This window comes from Tuber melanosporum (assembly GCF_000151645.1).
Source record: "Tuber melanosporum whole genome shotgun sequence assembly, scaffold_7, strain Mel28".
NCBI classification, from domain to species: Eukaryota; Fungi; Ascomycota; class Pezizomycetes; order Pezizales; family Tuberaceae; genus Tuber; species Tuber melanosporum.
In genome coordinates this window covers 909,602-930,132 of record NW_003299117.1, presented here as the reverse complement: position 1 = coordinate 930,132, position 20,531 = coordinate 909,602, and the positions used below count along the sequence as shown (strand labels likewise).

The following is a 20,531-nucleotide window of genomic DNA, read 5'->3' as shown; positions in this document are numbered from 1 at the left end:
TTACCGGTATCATATGTATATTATGAAATCGGATGTACGAGTACAAGTATCGGAAAAGAAAAGAAACAATGTCGTGCAAAACTATAAGCACAAAACCCGTAAACGCCGGCCTATCCCCAACACAATGCCCTTGCACCAGCGAAACATACCACCGATACGGGAATGCCCGGAATCGAAGGATAGACAGAGAAGAATGAAAGGAGTATCATAGTAAAAAATAAAAATAAAATAAGGCAACGAAGAGGGAAGAACAGAAAAGGAAAGAATGGTGCACCAGAGAGTGCAATGTGCCAGTACCGGTACTGTGGGTGGTGTTGGGATGGAGAATTCCTGGCGCTCATGTAGCCGCCCAACGGTTGAGCATATCACTGACGCTCCTCTCCTTCGACAATAACTCACCCTTCATCCTGACCTTCTCTAAAGCCTTCTGTAACGCATCTCGGGCCGTCCCATGGTCCCGTGCCCCCAATTCATGCGCGAAAAGGCCGGCGACTCGTCCGCAGAACCTCCGGCGGATGATATCCGTGATGGCGGCTGCGTCCGCCCAATCCTCTCTCTCGGCACAGACCATCCCGAGCTCTAACCCCATTTTCGCCGTCCTGTGGTACCAATTTTTGTTTTTGCTGCCCCAAAACTCGCTCCCGCCTTTATCTAGGCTGAGGAAATAACCGACAGCAGTGTCGGTCCTTCCTCCGAATCGTAGGTGGATCGCCGCTTCCATGAATGGCGACTTCGCCCAGAGTTTGGCGCTAGACACCAACTTTTCCAACAGTTGTTCCTTGTTCGACTCGCCATCTTTGACTTTCCGACAAAGCTGTAGTCCAACAGGTTGGAATTCTCCATATTGATACTTCTTGTTTCCAGAAGTGTGAAGCGATCTCTCGAACATTTCGACAGCCTTGTCAATCCCAGCCTTTACCTCCATAGCCAAAATTCCAAACTGCAAAATCTCAAACTTCCCCTTGTCGGGAATGTTGGCTGCGCTCAAAAGATCCATGATCTTTGTCTCTCTCCCTTCAACCACAAGCGTCTCGACGATTGGTCGTGTGATAGGTGAATTTGTGATTGCGCTCATCTTGGTCACTAGCCCACTCTTCTGAAGTCCTTCGAGAACCCTACCGAGTGCGTTCTCCCCATCCGCTCTCCATCCCTTCGCCCTTATTCCCTCAACGTACTTATTCAAACACAATCCAGCGAGTCCCAATGTAGCCCTGCCGGCCAAAACTTGCTGTTCAAAGACCCCAATGGGGTCTTCGTGGATCCTTTCGAGATCTTTGCTTCCGGCCAACGAGGTTGAGAATGGGAGTGTCACGAGGAGGTTCCCAACATGTGAATCAGTTGGTGGGGTGGGGACTGAGTTGAGTTGTTGACGAAACGAGTCTTTCACGAGTCCTAAAAGTCGGTTACGTTCGATGGGCGTTAAAGGAAGCTGGGGATGGAGGACATTGTGGAGTTTGAAGAAGGCGAGGGTTAAGCGTAGACGGGTTGAAGCAGAGGGCTGCATTTGTTGCGGATAGATGAGTAAGTTTGTGTGATTGGAGCGGTGTTGCGGTGCCGTGGTGACTCCTACTGTATGATACCTAGAAAATTTCCGCACTCTCCTCTTTTCTTCCCTTCAATACTCGTACACTAACCAGCCATGGCCAGGAGGGCAAAAAAAAAGGCTTCCTGCGGCTAATTCCTACCGGTTATGCAACCATTGGTCAACCATAGATCTGATCCATCCAGCGTCAAATCTAACAAGGATCCAAGCACTTCTGGAAAAACAACTCGCTTTCGAACGCTAGTTGAGCCTTATTAAATAGGGCAAGTATAGTATAATGTGGTATTTGTCCTATTTATACATAGGGCAAAGGATGATTAATTTTCTCTGGCAGGATGATTTGGAGGTTTAGAGGAGGTGAACTTACTCTGTGCTTTGGTGATAGTGTGAGGATAGTAGCATACCACAAGTTTAATGTTACTCCTGCCCTGTAGATCGTGGGCTTCAGTTGTGTCTCCAGAGTGATATAACGTGGAGTCGGGGTTTCAGACTGGGGTATAATGTTAGGCGGAGACAACTTGATAGACTTCAAGATTGTCTAAGCCAATTGAGATTCGTTTTTGTAGGCAGAGATTGTCTAGGAAGGCTCGGACTTGGCTCGTTTCGTTTATGACTACTAGGAGGGAAGTAAAGTAGGTAAAGTAGGATAGAATCGTAAAAACAATATTATATTGTTAAGGTCTCTTCTCTGTTGCTTGATGATGTCTAAAGCTTGGGAGGCACTTCGATATTTATATTCTGTGTCTGAGTGTTCGCGGACTACATCTATTTATCATACAACTATGTACTTCTTCAATCGTAATTCACAACGTAGAGTTTTCTTCCAAGGTGCGAACACCTGTGGACCCTGAAAACCATCACACCCTCTTTGGTAATTACGATATTTCTTCTTAGGAAACGTACTGTCTCCAATAGTAATATACCGATTAGCAGAGTCTTTAGACTTATGGCCTAGTTCTTAAGTTGAACTGAGTTGGCTCCAATTGTCTTTGCCATTGATAAAATGATCAGTTTTATCCCCGGCTATATCTGCAAAGGTGGTTGTTATTACAACCATCGTAGGTCACCTGACTCCGATCCTTTGTAACTCCATACCCAACTGATAGATTTTCTCTGGATGACTTTCTATTAACTCGCAGGAAGCTATTCCACCAGATTGGTAATTAATCCCTCAGTCAGCAACTATTGGTTGCTCGCTGGGTAGTAGGTTTCAGTAACTATCGTAGTATTGGGAATCACTCCATGACTATGACGTGTTCCGAAATCCAGTTGCAACACTCCGTGAAGTTCATTGGCTTCTTTGGTAGTGTCTTTTTGGAGTTCTAGACTCTTCTGGTAGATGTAAATGTATTGGTCTCTTGTAGAGATTCTTTACCATTTGATACCATCTCTTTGTACGAAATCGTCCTGTTACTTACGGCCTGTGCCAAAGGTATCATGTATTTGGAGCCAAGTAACTCTCTGAGTAGTTGACGGAATCACTCCGTTCCACTTCCCAGACCTAGCCGAGCGTCTCCTCTCATGTATTCTGCGAACAGGATCCGGTCGGACAGACAGCGGTGACGTATACGGTATTATTCTGACACCTTCAATTCTGTGGTAATATAGTCACAGGACGCAACTGAGATTGATATATATGATGATGCGTGGGCCCCGTAAGGGAGCCGGAGGGGGGTGTTGGAGACCAGAGATTCCAATTCCAAGTGGGGTTATCCTACTTAGGGTGGTTCCTAGGTATTGGGTTCTGGTATTCCTAACATATAACTTGTTTTTGGAGATGTCTGGTTGAGTGCTTTTAGGATAAAAATATTTTTAGATGCAGGGTAGCTGACCAGGTAATGAATCCCTGAGGGTATATTATATTATAGCTGTGAAACTATCATACTGATTAACAAGCAGCAGGGAAGGAAATGCATTAATGAGTAACTTGGAATGATTTTGCTCATCTAAGCACTGGCCACCTTCTATTTCTTGCCATGGAAAGCCAATTCTTTGATAAGCAGTATGATACTATAAAAGAGAGCATTCGCCAAGGTCTGTTGAGTCCCAAGGCTGCTATTTTCGACTTATTTTCCTACGAGCTGCAGGTCAACCCCCACGTATACGAAAACTCATTGCTTGGGGGGAGAACAAATAGTAAAAGGTTCAACTGCAGTAAGACCAAACCCAAGAGATGTTTAAATCCTTTTCCATTAAGAAGCCCAACAAGGCTCATATTTAGAGGGGGAGAGAGCAGACTACGAAGAACAATGTCTAGTAAGTGTGGGAGACCCAATTGAATAGGATTGACAGATATCAAAAATTGTCAAGTGGAGGGGGGTATCAAAGGTATTAAAGGAGGAGCCTGAACTATTGGTATATATCACAGAGGCAAGGCTTACACAATCTTTAGTTATCAAACAGTTCTTCTCCATCTGCAACAGCACTCTAGTCAGAAGGCCACGTATCAGAAAGGCTAGATGTATGAGGGGGGGGAAAGAAGTAGTACGACACAGTAGCAACCGCTTTCCACAAGATCGCAACTCTACTCCCAACCCCCATCACTACAATACTCACTATATTCCCCACCACCTGCCAAACCATTTCAGAAAAGCACTATGAGGGTAAAGGGAACCCGCAGAAGTGAGTGTAAGTAGTTTAATTAAATGAATATGTACATAAAGTTGAAATAATAATAAAATTAAATGATTTAGCGATTAGTCTACGAAATCTTGAGCGGTGGAGATCTTTGACGAAGAAGCGACAGCGCTTTGAGCGGGAAGCCACGCGTGATAATCAGATTCGTATTATTGCTCTCCGAGAAATAGTGGAGTGGTCTTTCAGAAAGATAGTTGCTGAATTGGAGGAAAAAATAGGCCTTAAAGTTCACCATAGTACCTGTGCTTGCATCTATCAATGGTATTGGGAAACAGGTAGTCCTTCCAACTACCAGTGAACAGGAAGACCTCCAATCTTCTAGGAGTCTGATCTACTTGATCTAAAGTCTTTTATTAAAGAAATTAAAAGAAATAGAAAACTCTCTTGGGAGGATATTAAAGAAGAGAAGGGATTAAAGGCATCATCCAAGACAATTAGGAAGGCAGCTAAGAGTGTTAATTTAAATAAAAGAAAACCACGCAAGAAGTAAGTACTTTAAGGAAGATTCAAGTGCTTACATAACTAAAAGATATTTTAGATGGGGATTGCACCCTAAAAATATACCAATTAGATTTGGTTAATGTATGAGAAAAAGAGCTTGGAAACTAAGAGACTGGTCCAGAATCATATGGACTGATAAAACCTCATTCTCTATAGCTGGATTTGGGCAGAAAGGATGGGTGATAAGAGAACCTTCTGAGGAATATGATCAGGATTGCATTGATGAGGTCTGGGAGTCAGGAAGGGAGACAGTTATGGTATGGGGAGCCTTTTGTGGGGATTTGAGGTCAAAGCTAGTGGTAGTACCAGGAAAGGTTAAAGTGGATTCTTATAAGTATACTAAGTATATTCTGGATCCAGTTTTAATTCCTTTCTGGCATAAGTGTTGTGAGAGATTTGGTTGGACTAGGGTTGTTGAAGATGGTACACCAGGGTATAAAGGGTAGATTCTACCTCCTTATAATTATTGTATTTTCTGTTTTTTGATATAGAAATACTTACTTAAGAATATAATCTAACTACAGGTTTAATCAGAGATATTCTACAAAGTGTAGAAAAAGGAATGGGGTGGATATATTGTCCTGGCCACCACAGTCACCGGATCTGAACTTAATTGAAAATATTTGGGGAGATACGGAAATTTACTTGGGGAAAAGGTATGAAAGAGTTGCAAGCAAGGAAGAGCTAATCAGAGCTGTGGAGGAAGTATGGAAAGCTATTCCTGATGGAAGGTTTATGGATCTTTGCAGAAGTATGCCAAAGCGGGTCAGAGAGGTTATTAGAAGAAAAGGGCACCAAACTCATTATTGATTTATGATTTTCTTTTTATTTTACTTTAAGGAAATACTAAGCATTTTTTAATTTTATCTCCTTTACTTATTTTATTTATTGAATGTGGTTGTGGAAAATGGTAGTACTTTATGTTGATATTGTTTCCATACAGGAATTTGTGTTGCATGGGTGTCGCATTACTTTCTTCCCCCCTCTTATACATGTGGCATATCATGATACTCACATATTGATATAGCACCTAATGTAATCTGTTGATACAGTGAGTTCGGGAGAGATTTTTCTTAGGGCACATCCTCCAGAACTTAATATCCATGATGGGGGAGAGGAGTCCCTTAAGGGTATCACTTCAACAACTTGTGGTATGATACCAATCCTACCAATCCTACCACTGAACCCACCCTGAAAGAAACCACATTACACCCACTGATCTGTCCACTAAGCACAGTGTAGCGGAACACCCACTATCACCTCTGCAAAATATCCTCCCCGATCAAATGATCGATGATGACTATGCAGCCTTATCGTATCTTCCTTCTTTCCTTTCTGTGCGTATCAGGCTTTTCACATCTTGTACCGCTCATTTACCTTAGGCCACTACTCATCAGTACGTGTAGGGGCCATGCCTTTTATGGGGAGGCAACATGGGTACGGATTTAGCTTCTATTTCCACAAACAAAGGTATCATACAAGGGGTGTTTGATGATTGTGCAACTGGATTTTTGTTACCATAAACTTTTATTTTATTTTTTATCAGTTACCTGTGGTGTTCCAGGCTCTTCAATAATATTATAGAATAAATACAAATTTTCTCAACTGGTGGGGTCTTGTTGAGTGCCTTAAGATTGTGCGTATTGCTTCTAAATGCCATGGCGGGGCTAAATGCATTCTTTATAATAAGCGAGATGTCTCGTTCCCTATATCTTGAGGTGGTGGTATGTTGTCCACAGAGGCTAAGGCTATCACACCAACCTGATGGGTCTGTGGAGATAATTTTCATAATAATTATTATTATTACAACATATAGCTATGCTAACTTACTCCGTTCCAGCTATGATAATATATTAAATTCACCAGTAAATATGGCGACTCCATGCAGAGGAAATGTGGATAATAATCCAAGTATGAGAAATTAAATTGTATTTAAAACTTAATTTTGCCCACATAGCGCTTTCCAGCTTTTGTCAGAATCTGTTGAAAATCAAAGAATTTAATTGTAAATTGTGTTTTCTGTCCTTTTCTCCTTCATTGTATTTACCCTGGTGGTATTCGCCTCTGTGAGCAATATGTGAGATAGATTCTGGGCTGTATAAGTAGAGTTTATGATGAGTAGATATAGTGGTCCTTGATTTGGGAGCTGGTGGTCATAGTACATACATTTTAATAACCATTGTTTGCTTTGTTTTTGTTTATATTAAATTAATAGCAAAATACTTACAAGAGAGAGAGAGAACCCCATGGACTGGCAGGTCAGCTTGGCCTGTAGCAAGCACTGCTGAGTGGGGAGGGTTACTCATTGGAGTGAAAGCTTTTTCGTTTTGTCATTTTCTTTGTCTGATTTTATCGCCAATATCTAGAAACGCAATACCTGTTTCGAGGGAGGTATGTCCCTGGTGACTTGGCAGGACTCATGTCACGATGGAGAGTACATGGGTACAAGTAGTAGGAAAAGAACGGATGTATCCACGATAGCTAGGAGATTTTGTCTTAAAAATACTTATTAGAGACTGGCACCTGTAGAGGACTTACATTTAGTATCATAATTTGCATATACAATTCTTCTGGAAGATTGAAATAGATGAGCATAATGTTATGCTCTACAGTACCTCAACTTCAGCAAGGGCTTATAGGGAATCTTCCTTGAATGGTACACTGGATGGGCAGGCCAAGAACAGCCAGCCACACATGCACATGTACACACCCCTACATCAACACTGATGCAGATGTCAAATTACTCTCCACTCTATCTCAAACCTCACCTGGGAGGGATTGTGTGTTAGGAATACCAGAACCCGATACCTAGGAACCACCCTAAGTAGGGTAACCCCACTCGGAATTGGAATCTCTGGTCTCCAACACCCCCCTCCGGCTCCCTTACAGGGCCCGCAAGTCATCAGATATATTAATCTCAGTTGCGTCCTGTGACTATATTACCACAGAATTGAAGGTATTAGAATAACACCATATACGTCGTTGCCGTCCGTCCAACCAGATCCCGTTCGCAGGATATATGAGAGGAGACCTTCGGCTAGGCCTGGGAAGTAGAATGGAGTAATTCCATCCACTACTCAGAAGGTTACTTGGCTTCAAAGAGATGGCACCTTTGGCATGGGCTCTAAGTAATGGGACGATTTCGCACAAAGAGATGGTATCAAATGGTAAAGGATCTCTACTAGAGACCAATACATTTACATCCACCAGAAGAGTCTAGAACTCTAAAAGACACTACCAAAGAAGCCAACAAACTGCACGGAGTGTTGCAACTGGGTTTCAGAATACATCGTAGCCATGGGGTGATTCTCAATACTATAATGGCTACTGAAACCTACTATCCAGAGAGCAACCAACGGTTGCTGACTGAGGGATTAATTACCAATCTGGTGGAATAGCTTCCTGTGAGTTAATAGGAAGTCATCCAAAGAAAATCTATCGGTTGGGTATGGAGTTACAAAGGATCGGAGTCAGACGACCTACGATAGTTGTAATGACAACCACCTTTGCAGATATAGTCGCGGATAAAACTGATCATTTTATCAATGGCAAAGACAATTGGAGCCAACTCAGTTCAACTTAAGAACTAGGCCATAAGTCTAAAGACTCTGCTAACCGTGATATTACTATTAGGGACACTTCGTTTCCTAAGAAGAAATATCGTAATTACCGAAGAGAGGGTGATGGTTTTCAGGGTCCACAGGTGTTCGCACCTTGGAAGAAAACTCGACGTCGCGAATTACGATTGAAGAAGTACATAGTTGTATGATAAATAGATGTAGTCTGCGAACACTCAGACATGGAATATAAATATTGCAGTGCCTCCCAAGCTTTAGACATCATCAAGTAATGGAGAAGAGACCTTAACAATATAATATTGTTTTTACGATTCTACCCTACTTTACCTATTCTACTTCGCTCCTAGTAGTCATAAATGAAATGAGCAAAGTCTGTGTCTTCCTAGACAATCTCCATCTACAGAAATGAATCTCGATTGGCCTAGACAACTTTGAAGCCTATCAAGTTCTCTCCGCCTAACATTGTGTCTAGCCTCCGAGCTGGTGAGTGGATCACGGAGACCTAAATAATAAAGCGATCCACCAGCGATAACAGGAGTAATATTTCATCACAGCGGTCCAAAAGTGGTGCCTTATGTGCCTCTTTTGGGTGTTTTGGGATCCATTTATTAATCCTCTTAAGCAAATGACCACCTCCTCCAGACCCTGCAGTCACATCATAGCAGGCACTTTGCTGACGACTAAATGATCCATCCTTGGACCCTAACTTGTAAATCTATTTTTTTGTGCCTCAGGGCTAAGGACTCATGGTATTAGGATTGAAGACTGGTGTATTCAGAGACTATCTTTTTACATTTTAGGTACTGGTTGGGAGACTACAGTAAAAGCCTGCCCTGTGTACTGTACTTGGGTAGAAATAAAAAAATCGGAGACTTATAGTGGCAAAACAGGAAATAGGAGGATGATTGATATGGCGGTGGGTAAAAAGCGATCAGGTTCTAAGGCATCTTAAACTATGGCGGCTAGTAAGTACCAAAAAAGCAATTCTGAGTGAAAACAAGGTAGAATGAGCCATCGGTAATGTATCAGAGGAGAAGTATTCCCTGCTCTCATCAATTCCAGTGATAGCAATATAAGAGCAATTACCACTCCAAGTTTCAACCATCACTCCTCATAGACCTATGAACCTTTCGTAAATACAAGTGGGTAAGGGAAAAGGTGTAAGAAATAATAGGAAGAAAGTCCTTGAAAGTGAAAAAAAAACCTGATTAAAAGAAAAATAAAGCATGCTACTTTTGCCGAACAAAAAATGTACGAGTGCCCCCATTGTCCTTCAACCCCACATAGAAACCAAAAAAACAAAAGTAGCCCCTTTATTCACCAACTGTAATCAAAAGCTCACAGGCTACCAGGATTAGAGCTTGCCCACCAAGTAAAGAAACTTGCGTCTGATTGCTGTTGTGCCAGCTGGATCAGCAGCAAATGCTGTAATCTCATTGGGAGAAGCATTTTGAGTCCAAGCAATAACAGAATCGAACTTGGATTGCTCGGTCTAACCAAGACTATCGTGGAGGACACTCGCACAGTAATTCATTACCTCAACAAGATAAGGATAATCTATTGGATTCTGTTAGCAATTATGGCACAATAGAGCATTCAAAAATAATTTATCAGCTTACCAATCAAATTCATCGCCGCCCTCCAGTCCATTCCGTATGGATATGTGAACGTTTGATAGTATTAGATCAGACCATGTTTTAGAAGGCAGATATCAGTCACTACATCACTACTGTGTTCGATTTTATTGCCATCATCAATGGATGCCCAGAGACCAATGCCTCCCATCCCAGTCCGGACTTGTAAGGTGGTAAAAAATCTTGCTCGAGTTCCTACCGCAGTCTTTCGAAGAGAATGAAGCATCATAACTTCTGCTTCAAGGGCCTCTAACTGGTTTACATTTTCGGCTTTAAGGACCTCTAACCGGTTTACATTTTCGGCTTTAAGGGCCTCTAACCGGTTTATATTTTTGGCTTTAAGGGCCTCTAACTGGTTTACATTTTTGGCTTCAAGGGTCTCTAACCAGTGCACATTTCCTTCCATCTTCTGTAATCGACTGAGGATCCCATGGCTGGCATCGTTATAATAAGTTGTTTCAGGGTTACTGTAGGTCACTGTCTGTACCGGTGATATTATTGGAATAACATTTTTCAATTCTTCGGTAACAACTTCACGGTAATTCTGACCTAGAGTCTTGGAATTATTTCCTTCCACCTCACAGTAGACCAAGCCCGCTAATATCTTATGTTCAAGTGGTAGACAGAGTATGGAAGTAAAGATGTTGGGCACAGACGTGTTGAAGATTAGATTTTGAGGGTAAGTGAGGGAAAAGGAGTAAAGGAGTTGTATTTTGATCTACTAGTAAATATGAGGCTGACTAAGTGGCCTAAGGAAATGTGATCTTCCAAACCACGAAGCAAAAACAACCTCAATATACCATGCCATCAATTTAGTACTGCTTAAAAATGCCCAGAATACACACTAAAATACACAGCAATGGATACCTGTATAAGGTACACTGCTATCAACAATAGTAATGCACCAGTACTTTGAGTCTGTTAGCCTCCAGGATAGCTGTTCGCTGTGGGCTGCTAGCAAAATTCAGCCACTCAGTATGTTTGTACTAAGACATTATTACTGGTGGTTGATTGATATCAAACCCCCCCCCTTTTTTTTGTTAAATCCGTGGTATGATTTTAGGTACATAACAATCACTTCCTATGAGATTAAGGCAAACGCAAAGATGGTAAATACCAGGATAAACGCCAAAGCAATGGCTGAGGTAAAGGCCAAGGCTACTATTTTAGCATATAAGAAGAAACTGTTCAAGGTTATTGTTAAGGAAATTAAGAAACATGTCAAGTTGCAAAATTAGATATATAATTAAATACTACTTTAAAATGTTATGTTATACTACAAAGTTGTGGTGAGCTATAAATTCATACTAAGCCACAAATTACTGTTGAGCTGTAAATTACCTTCGAGCTGTCAGGCACTCTTTAGAGTGCTCCTGGTTGAGAGCCAGTGCGGGATCTTTCACCATGAGGGCCTGAAAGCAGTGCCCTGGATGCCACCTTGGGGTACATTAGAATACTTTTTTTGTTCTTCCAGAGCAAATAACAAGTTCCTCCAAGGGCTGTGTACTATAACCTGGCCTATTGCTGTCACCCAACACCCAGCACATGGCAGTTACCCAACACCTGACACATTGCTGTTGCCCAGATTGCACAGATTTGCCACCTGGGTGATTACTAGATCTATTTGTTTATCTTATGAAAAAGCACTCCGTAGACTATTTCTTGATTATAATACTGTACCATATCGTCAAATTAATTATTTCTGTGCAGACTATTTTGATTTATTCATTTTTCTTAAGCAATCAGACTGCACTATATGATAGTACAACTTTTTAATCTTGCTTTCTAGACTTAATACCATTCATTTTAAGGTGGTCTAAGTGTTCCTCACCATACAAGCACTTAGGATATGTGCATAAGTCTGTAGAAGTTGGATATGGTGGTAATGAATATTAATAACTTCTAAGAAAACTGAAGATCTGCTGCTGGATCAGAACTTGGAGGTTAATATTTACTTGTACCTACTACAAGTAGGACAAATAGGCTGCAGTCGCTACATGTTCTGTGGATGGCATAATACAGGTGTTATGGGTCAAGTCTTTACACATACTACTTTATCCCTGAGCCTTGTATGGTACATACCGTACTTGAAATGAAATGGTGAGCAAAAGTACTCAGGGCTGGAGTAAAATTCATGAATACTGGAGTAGTGACTGATAATACACTTGACAACCAGATATTTGTCCCTGCCAGTTAGCACTTGAGAAAATTACAACCCACTAGTTATTATCCTTAAAACGTTTACTGAATTTCAGTTCTTTGAACATATAATCTTCCATGCGTATATGGCCTATAAACTTCATTTGCTTTCCTGTAAACTCCTGACCATGGACTAACCCTGGTACCAAGCACAGTGAAATTTATTTCAACTAGGTAAAGAGTAGGTGTGTATGACCATAAGGACAGCTATGGAGGTGCTATCTCCTGGAGTACAGTCTCTCATAGGGTCTTGACGAATATCAGCTAGTGATGAGCAGGGATTAGCAGGGATTTTTTGTTACTCTACTCGATTTTTACTGGTGGGATACCCCTGTTTGTTACCCGCAAATATTGGTTAGGACTTAATGAAAAACTCTAATCTTTGGCTTGATTTGAGAGGGGAAAATAGTCTTGCAAACTCGTAGTATGAAACAATTCAAGATACTTGACCTTATGTTTGGCCGTCCAGGCCATGAGGCAATCAAGCCAGGTCTGCCGCATTTACACTCGGCATCTCTTAGAGAAAGGCTAAAATATTGATAACAAAAGAACTTTTAGAATAGAACAAGAAAAACATCTGGGATCTGTCTCCTTATTCTTCACTTAACAGGTAGGAAACTTGGAATATCTTCCCCAATATAAGACATATAATAAGAGTGATAAATTTAAGACTAATGATGATAACAAGGGACGAATCTCTCAGCAAGGTCAAACCTGGCACTGCATGAATGATCATACATGCCAACAAAGTAAGAATTAGAAAATGGTTTGACACAACCGGTGCTTGACCTCTGGAGAAGCTGACACAGAGCATAGACTTATGTATCAAGATCAGCAAGGGTATCGAACACATCAGGCTGAGTGGCCTCCACAGCTCTGATGATGGCAATGGCAACTTTGTCTAGGGTACTTGGCTTGGATACTTGTAAAAAGGGGCTTACTGTCATGTTAGTTGGAAAGTATTTACTTGTTATATGAATGGACTTCTTGTTGTATGAGTGTGACAAGTCACACTCGCCATTAAGGTGTACTAGTACTGGTACATTATTTGAGCGACTCTGGTGTTTATAATTGATTCCAGATGGAAAGAGTACATTGAGGTGTAAGTCTGCATACGAGGTTTTCGGCCAACCCTAGTTTTTGGCCACCTTGGCATGACAACTCAACGCAAAAATACATTCAATTTACAACTCCCATTGAAACATTCAGGATTCCCTTTATGCGTTTTGCAAATTTCTAGAGGTTCTTAATGCTGCCTCTTCTAAAGAAGGCTCTTTTGCCGTTGCCTGAGCTTTTTTTCTGCAATTTTGGCCTTCACTGTCATGAATGTGGCTTGGCACGGAAAAGGTTTTCATATGACTTACGATTATGAGTTATAGGTATGTTATTGTTTCACACATATGACTCATTTAGGTCATATGACTTATTATGTTGTGATTTGTTCTGTTTCGCACATGACTCGATTATGAGTCATGAGACATGTGCCTGGTGAGTATGCCTTATGAGTGTGCCTTGTGGGTATGCCTTGCACATATGATTTATGCTTTGCACATGACCTCATTATGAGGTTATGGGTTTTATGCATATGATTCAGTTAAGTCATATGACTTGTTTATTATGTTATGAGGTCATGGATTTTGAGCGTGTGACTACTTTGGTCACACGACTAGTTTGCTATAATTTGGTTTCGCACATGTGACCACTTTGGGTGATATGACTACAGGCGGGAAGAACACTATATAAGGAGGCCGATGTGGCCGAGTAGGATAGGTTCTTTATGCTTTGTTCTGAGTACTTTTCCTCATCCTTTCACTCGGTGTCAGATGTGAAGGTTCGGTGTCGATCCAACTAGAGCCCTTGATTTCTATCTTACGATAGGTTTTAAGTCTTTAACTGCGAACACCTTTTAGGGGCTTCATTGTTATACCTCCTTCTACATTTGCTAGAAGTCCTTTCTTCTTTTTACTTACCTTTTTGGTTGTTCACTACAGTCGCCTCCTCGCGGTCGCAATAGCTAAGCGAGCCTCAGCCCCCTCCACCAAGTCCACTCTACATTCATTGGTGGATTTATCTCGTGCCATCGAGAAGATCTTCGCCCTAGAGGCTGAAGGCTCTCGCTTTCGGCATTACATCTCCGTCCTCTTTCACTGATTTCATCGTGCTGGGAGAGAGATATCAACCTTGTCGGCTGCCCTCGAGAATGAACATGCTTTCAATCACGGTTATCATATGATGTTGGCGGCTCAAGCTCCTACGATTATCTCCTCCTCACCTGTCCTCTTGGTAGCTTCGGTTACTATGGTGGTCTCAGTTGGGGGGGGTGGGCTACACTCGGAGAGTTCTCAGGATCTAGGGGAGGAGTTTCCTCAGGGGAATATTGCGCCACTGGTTATCTCAGCCCCTCTTCCAGCTACGGTTGTAGGTGGTGGTGTGGGTGGACTGGTTCCTGATTCGTCGGGGCCGGTTGAGGCGCTTACTCCTGGTGTGGGTGGGGTGGATCCTGGTGTGGTGACATCACCTGCAGCGGTATCACCCTCATCAGAGGGGCAGGTGCCTGAGTCCTCTGTGGCTGTAATGATCCCTCTCTGGATAGTTAATTCTTGGCGACGGGGAACAATACTTCTCTTTTTATCTTCTTCTTTCTTTGTCTTACGATAGCCCTGGGTCTCTGCCTATGTTACCGATGGTACAAGACCTTTGTCTTCTATCGGGAACGCCTATCGTAAGCTTTCTCTAACGCATCTCCCTGAAGAACTTTTCTTGGCGTAACAATAACGGTGCAATAAAGATAAAAATCGTAAAGATGTTTTATATTCGTTAAAGTAATAAGTAGGAAAAGTACTTAGAACAAAGTGTGAAGAACCTATCTTCCTCGGCCACCTTGGCCTCCTTATATATTATTCTTCCCGCTCGTAATCATGTGACATAAAGTGATCACATGTGCGAAACCAAATCATAACAAACTAGTCATGTGACCAAAGTGATCTCATACTTAAAACCCATGACCTCATAGCGAGGTTATGTACAAAAACTCATAAACCAATCATAACGCAATAAACAAGTCATATGACTCGACTGAGTCATATGCGCGAAACCCATGACCTCATAATTAGGTCATGTGCGAAACATAAATCATATGCACAAGGCTTACCTGCAAGGCACACTCGCAAGGCATACTCGCCAAGTGCACGTCCCATGACTCATACTTGAGCCATGTGCGAAAGAATCACAAATCCCACACATAACAAATCATATAACGCGAATGAGTTATATGCGCAAAACAACAACATACCTGTGACTCATAACCATGTGTCACGTGAAACCTTTTCTATGCCAAGCCACGTTCGTGACATTAGCTCCCCTTCACCTAAGCCTGAGTCCCATCAGGCTTTTTCTCCCAGTTTCAATAGTTCCCGTCCTGCCGAGCGCATGGTCCTTCTCAGCTTGTGGAACTTTTCATCTGCCGTCCTCCATCTGAACCTTACTGATTCTAGGGTCAGATTCACCATCTTGATCGTGTGCTGCTGATTATCGTTCAGCTGTCTTAGCTCCGCGATCGTTTTGTCGTTTACCAAAATTGTGGCCTCGGCTTGGCCAAGTTGTTCCCGCAGTCCCCATATCTGCCTGTGTAGGCTCCTGACGTCCGGTTCCATATCTGCTGAGGCGTTTTAGGCCCCTCCCTCCCTGGACTGCATCCTCGCGGCCCATACCTTTCTGGCATCCTTCTCTTCTAACTCTTTCCTGCTTTCATTCTTCTGCAGGTAGAATCCTGCAGATATTTTTTATGCCCTGTGCATCCTGCACCCATTTCTGATGCATTGTTGCCAATGCTGCAGAATGTGGTCCGGGCATGGGCCACGCTTTCAACATTCCCTCGGGAACTATCTCGAGCCTTCTTTGTCGCCAAAGTGTGTTTGGCAACCGTCCTCGTAGCATACCGTCCATGACATGGCGTTATGCTGTGCTTGTTGTTCCCTCTCGTTAAGTTCTTCGTCGGTTGGCCCCATGAATGAGGATTTGAGGCTAGTGGGTGAGGTTTGGCGGGGGCTATCGCCCCAGCCTTTGTGTTGTTACAATGGCGTGGGAGTCTTTCCCTCACCTTTGTCTTGGTTGAACGTGATTGTCACCTTCGCCGGGCTTGCCTGGGTATCGCTAGTGGAAGGTTGAGATGGCATCTTGTGCGTTTTCGAAGTTGGGTGCGAAGTACCAAGTTTTTTCGTGTTCGGGAGAATATCCTGTCCACTTGGCTCGGTATTGGAGGTGACCGTGGAAGAAGCGGGAATCGACTATTTTGTCGAGCTCCTATTCTGGTTCTCCGTCGAGTTCGATCGCAGGGGGAGGAATAAGTGTTTGTGAAGGAAACTTATTGTCATTGTGTAATTTGAGGAGTGAGATGTGGAATGTGTTGTGTATTCGCATTGAGGGGGGAAGGTCGAGTTTATAAGCTCAACTGCCCACTTTTCCCAGTATCTGGAATGGTCCTATTTTCTTGTAGTCCAATTTCTTTGATGGTCGTGTTGTATGGATATTGCGTGGTATTAGCTATACCATATCTCCTGGTTGTATGTTCAGATCTGGTCTTCGGTACTTATCGTATTATTTCTTCTGTCGTTGTTGTGCTTGACTCATTTCGTATTGTAATGTTTCGTGTAGTTTCCCCATATCGGTTTTGTCCGGCATTATATTATTAATCATATGATATGTTTTCTGACTTTGTGGATGTTGTCCGTAATTTGCGAAGAAGGGTGTCATGCCGATTGTTTCTTGCTTTCCATTGTTGTATGTGAATTCGGCCATAGATAGCAGCTTGTACCAATCATCTTGTTGATAATTAACGTAAGACCTTAAATATTGTTCGAGTATCGCAGTTACTCGTTCAGTTTATCCATCCGTTTGTGGGTGGAATGCTGTGCTCATTCTGTTTTGTATTCACATTTCTCTGGTTACTTTCTTCCATTGTCCCGATGTGAATATTGTTCTTCGATCAGTAATGATATTCTTTGGGAGGCCGTGAAGTCGAAAGACCTCTCTGAAAAATGTTTGTATAAAATCCCTCGTGTTCAAATCTTTTCTAACTGGAATGAAATAACTCATTTTGCTCAGACAATCCACCATGACCAGGATGCTATTGCAATTTTCTGATGCTGGTAGGTCCGTAATGAAATCCATAGTAATTGTTTTCCATGGTTGTTCGGGAACTTCGTTTGATTTTAGTAATCTATATGGTGCATGTTTAGCCGTTTTCGTCCTTTTGTATATGTCACAGTTTTTTGTCGTATTGTTTGACATCTTCGCGCAGTCCTGGCCAATAGAATGACCTTGTGATGTATTTTGTAGTTTTAGCTGTTCCTCCGTGTCCTGCCGTTCGGGTATCATGGTGTTGTCGTATTATGTTTGTCCTTATCCCCTCTTCTTCCGGGATCTATTGTTTTCCGTCGTACCACATATTTCCGTCCTTCCATTGGCATAAACCAAGAGCAATTTCTTTCATCTCTTTTTTCCCTTCCTCCAAGGCTTCTCTTATTACCTGAATTGTTCTGTCTTTCTCGTTTGCGTTCTCAATTCCTCTTTCCTCCCTTGATGTGAATTGGATAAGCTCCATTGCCTCGAAGTAGGTTTTTGGTAACAGTGTTCGTGTTTTTTGTTTGATTCTTTCGTCTTCTTTTGTTTGTGATTTGTCGCTTGCAATCCTTGTGAGAGCCTCTGGCTTTCCACTCCCTTTGCCTGGTCGGTATTCGATTTTGAAGTTGTATTTGCTGAGGTGTTCCATCCATCTTATCTGGCAGTCGTTCAGTTCTTTCGTAGTCATGAACGGGACCAGGTTCTTGTGGTGGGTTAGAACTCGGACTGGATGGTCGTTGTTCGAAACGTATCTTCTCCATTCTTTTAATGCTTGAACTATCGCTAATAGTTCTTTGTTTGCAACATCGTAGTTGCACTCTGCGGGGGTCATTATCTTGGATCGGTAAGATACTAGCCTCCATTTTCCATCATCATATTGTTGCGATAGTATGCCCGAGCATACATATTTTGAGGCATCCGTTTCGATCATTGTCCTTCAGTTTGAGTTGAAATGAACCAGTATAGGTGCCGATGTTATATGCGTCTGTATTGCATCATATGCTTTTTGTTCGGTTTCTCCCCATTCCCATTTCTTGTTTTTCTTTGTTAGCTTATAAAGTGGTTTTACAAGCCTGCTAAATCCCTCTATGAACCTTCGATAAAAGTTGCAGAATCCCATAAAGCATTGAACATCTGTCTTGTTGTTTAGTTTGGCCTAATCCCATATGGCTGCTGTTTTAACAGGGTCGATCTTGACCCCACTTCGATTGATGATAAATTTGAGGTATTCTGTTTCTTCCTTATGGAATTCGCATTTTGTTGGTTTGATCTTCATTCCTGATTCTTGTATTATGGCCATGATATTGCTGATATCGTTTTGGCGTTGTTGTATGTTTTCCGAGTATATGAGAACATCGTCCAAGTATACGATGCAACATATGTCGAGGTACTTATTAAGTACTTTGTTGGTCCATTTCTGGAATGAAGCTGGTGCGTTGGTTAGCCAGAAGGGCATAACCAAGTATTTGAACATTCCGTATCTTGAGGTGAATGTAGTTTTCCATTCGTCTTCTGCCTTGATGCGTATATTGTGGTATGCATCCTTGTTGTTGAGTTTGGTGAAGTATTTTGCTGACCTCAGTCTGTCCAGTGCTTCTCCAATCGAGGGTAGTGGATATCGGTATTTATTGGTAACCAAATTGAGGGCTCTGTAGTCCACGCAGAGTCTCATTTTTCTGTCTTTCTTTTTGACGAATAGTATTAGGAATCCTCCTACTGCGAAAGAGTCCCTGATCCATCCCCACTTTAAGTTTCGCTTGATGTACTTCCTAAGTTCTTCGCGCTCTGCTTCTCCTAGTAGGTATAACCTCTTGTAGGAAATCTCTTTTGTCTTTCCCATTTTTTCATCTTTGTCCAGCTGAATTTCGTGATCAATTCCTGGTCTTCGGGGTGGTAGCTCTGTAGCTTCCCCTTCTTGGAATAGATTCGTGAATTGGTGATATTCTTCTGGAACCAATTCTTTCCATCTCTTTTTGCTTTGGTATTTCTTGTCCTGGATTGCTAGCTCTGAGCTGATGTTGATTTCTGCTAGAACTGCTTTTTCGTCTTCGTATGTTCATTTGAGAATTCCTGTTGTATCTCCTCATCGATAGTACCGTTTAAAGGCTTGTGATGTGATCTCTTTGATCTCAGTTCTTTTTGTTGTATCTAGTTGGTTTTGGTCTGTACTTCCAAATCCCTTGTTTCCTCTCGTGGTTTCTTCCAGTTGATCTACTTCATGCAGATCCTCTTTGTTGATTTTTTCGATTATCAACTGTGCGATTCGATCGCCTTTCTGGACTTGGTAGTCCTCTTAAGCTAGGTTGGCCAGGACTACTTTGATTTCACCTGTACAGTCGACGTTGATCACCCCCGCCGTGGTCATGAGCCGATGTTTGACCGCAAGACCACTGCGGGGTGCTATTCCTCCATAGGTGCCTACTGGAAGTCCAGTGGCTATTCCCGTCGCTATCATTGCCTGCCTGTTGGCAGGTATCTCGATTCCTTCGTTGGCATATAGGTCGTGTCCTGCTACCTCTTTGAAACCCTTGGTAGCCACTCTTGCCTCTTGGTCCAGCCTTTGTATCCGGACTCACTTATCTTGCCGCATCTTGGCAAACTTTGCTTGTAAAGTTTCTTCTTCCACTTCTCGTATCGGTGTTGAGTAGACCACAGGCGAACTGTTAAGACATCGTGTCGCACATAGTTTGCTTGTAAAGGTCATCTTGTTCTCGTTCCAATCGATTGTCGGATTATGCTTTCGTAACCATGGCATCCCTAGGACTATCTCATGGTTTTTTTAGATCTACTACTTGAAAGGTTGCTGTTTCCCTATGGCTGTCAATGTCTATAGGTATTGTCGCCGTACGGGTTATAGGACCCATAGCGCTTGGCTTTCCATCCGCTAAGTAGACCTGTCTCGCTTTCTTTGCTTCTTTGGTGTGGAGGCCGTATTTGACCCATATTTCATTGTCGATGAAGTCTTCGGTGGCCTCAGAGTCGAGCATTGTATATATTGTTGTTTCTTTGTTTTCTTCGTTGTATATCTTTGTTTTGATCATCGCATCATCTCCATCTTCTTCTCCTCTTTGCGTGTGTAGTGCCGTGTAGTAGTTGGCTAATTTGATGGGTTTTCCATGTCCACATCTTGGGTCTCCCAGACCACTATTTACTGGAGACTCTCGTTGTTTTCCACCGGTGAACCCTTGTCGTTTTCCGCCGGTGAATCCTCTGCTATCATTTCGTGGATGTTGCTTCTTTTTGGATTTTGTAAACGATCATTTACAGCAGCTCTGTTTCCTTGGTATCCGTTGTCGGGTCGGCTGCTGCATTCTCATA

General features: G+C 42.4%; 1 protein-coding gene; it reads right to left on the bottom strand.

The window, feature by feature from the left end:
* On the bottom strand, positions 1-1,504 carry GSTUM_00010422001 (uncharacterized protein; the record flags this gene model as incomplete). XM_002841273.2 has 1 exon in its annotated part: positions 1-1,504. One exon carries the CDS (start codon positions 1,502-1,504, stop codon positions 338-340), a length of 1,167 nt encoding a protein of 388 aa, XP_002841319.1. The 3' UTR covers positions 1-337.
* Positions 1,505-20,531: the final 19,027 nt, after the last annotated feature.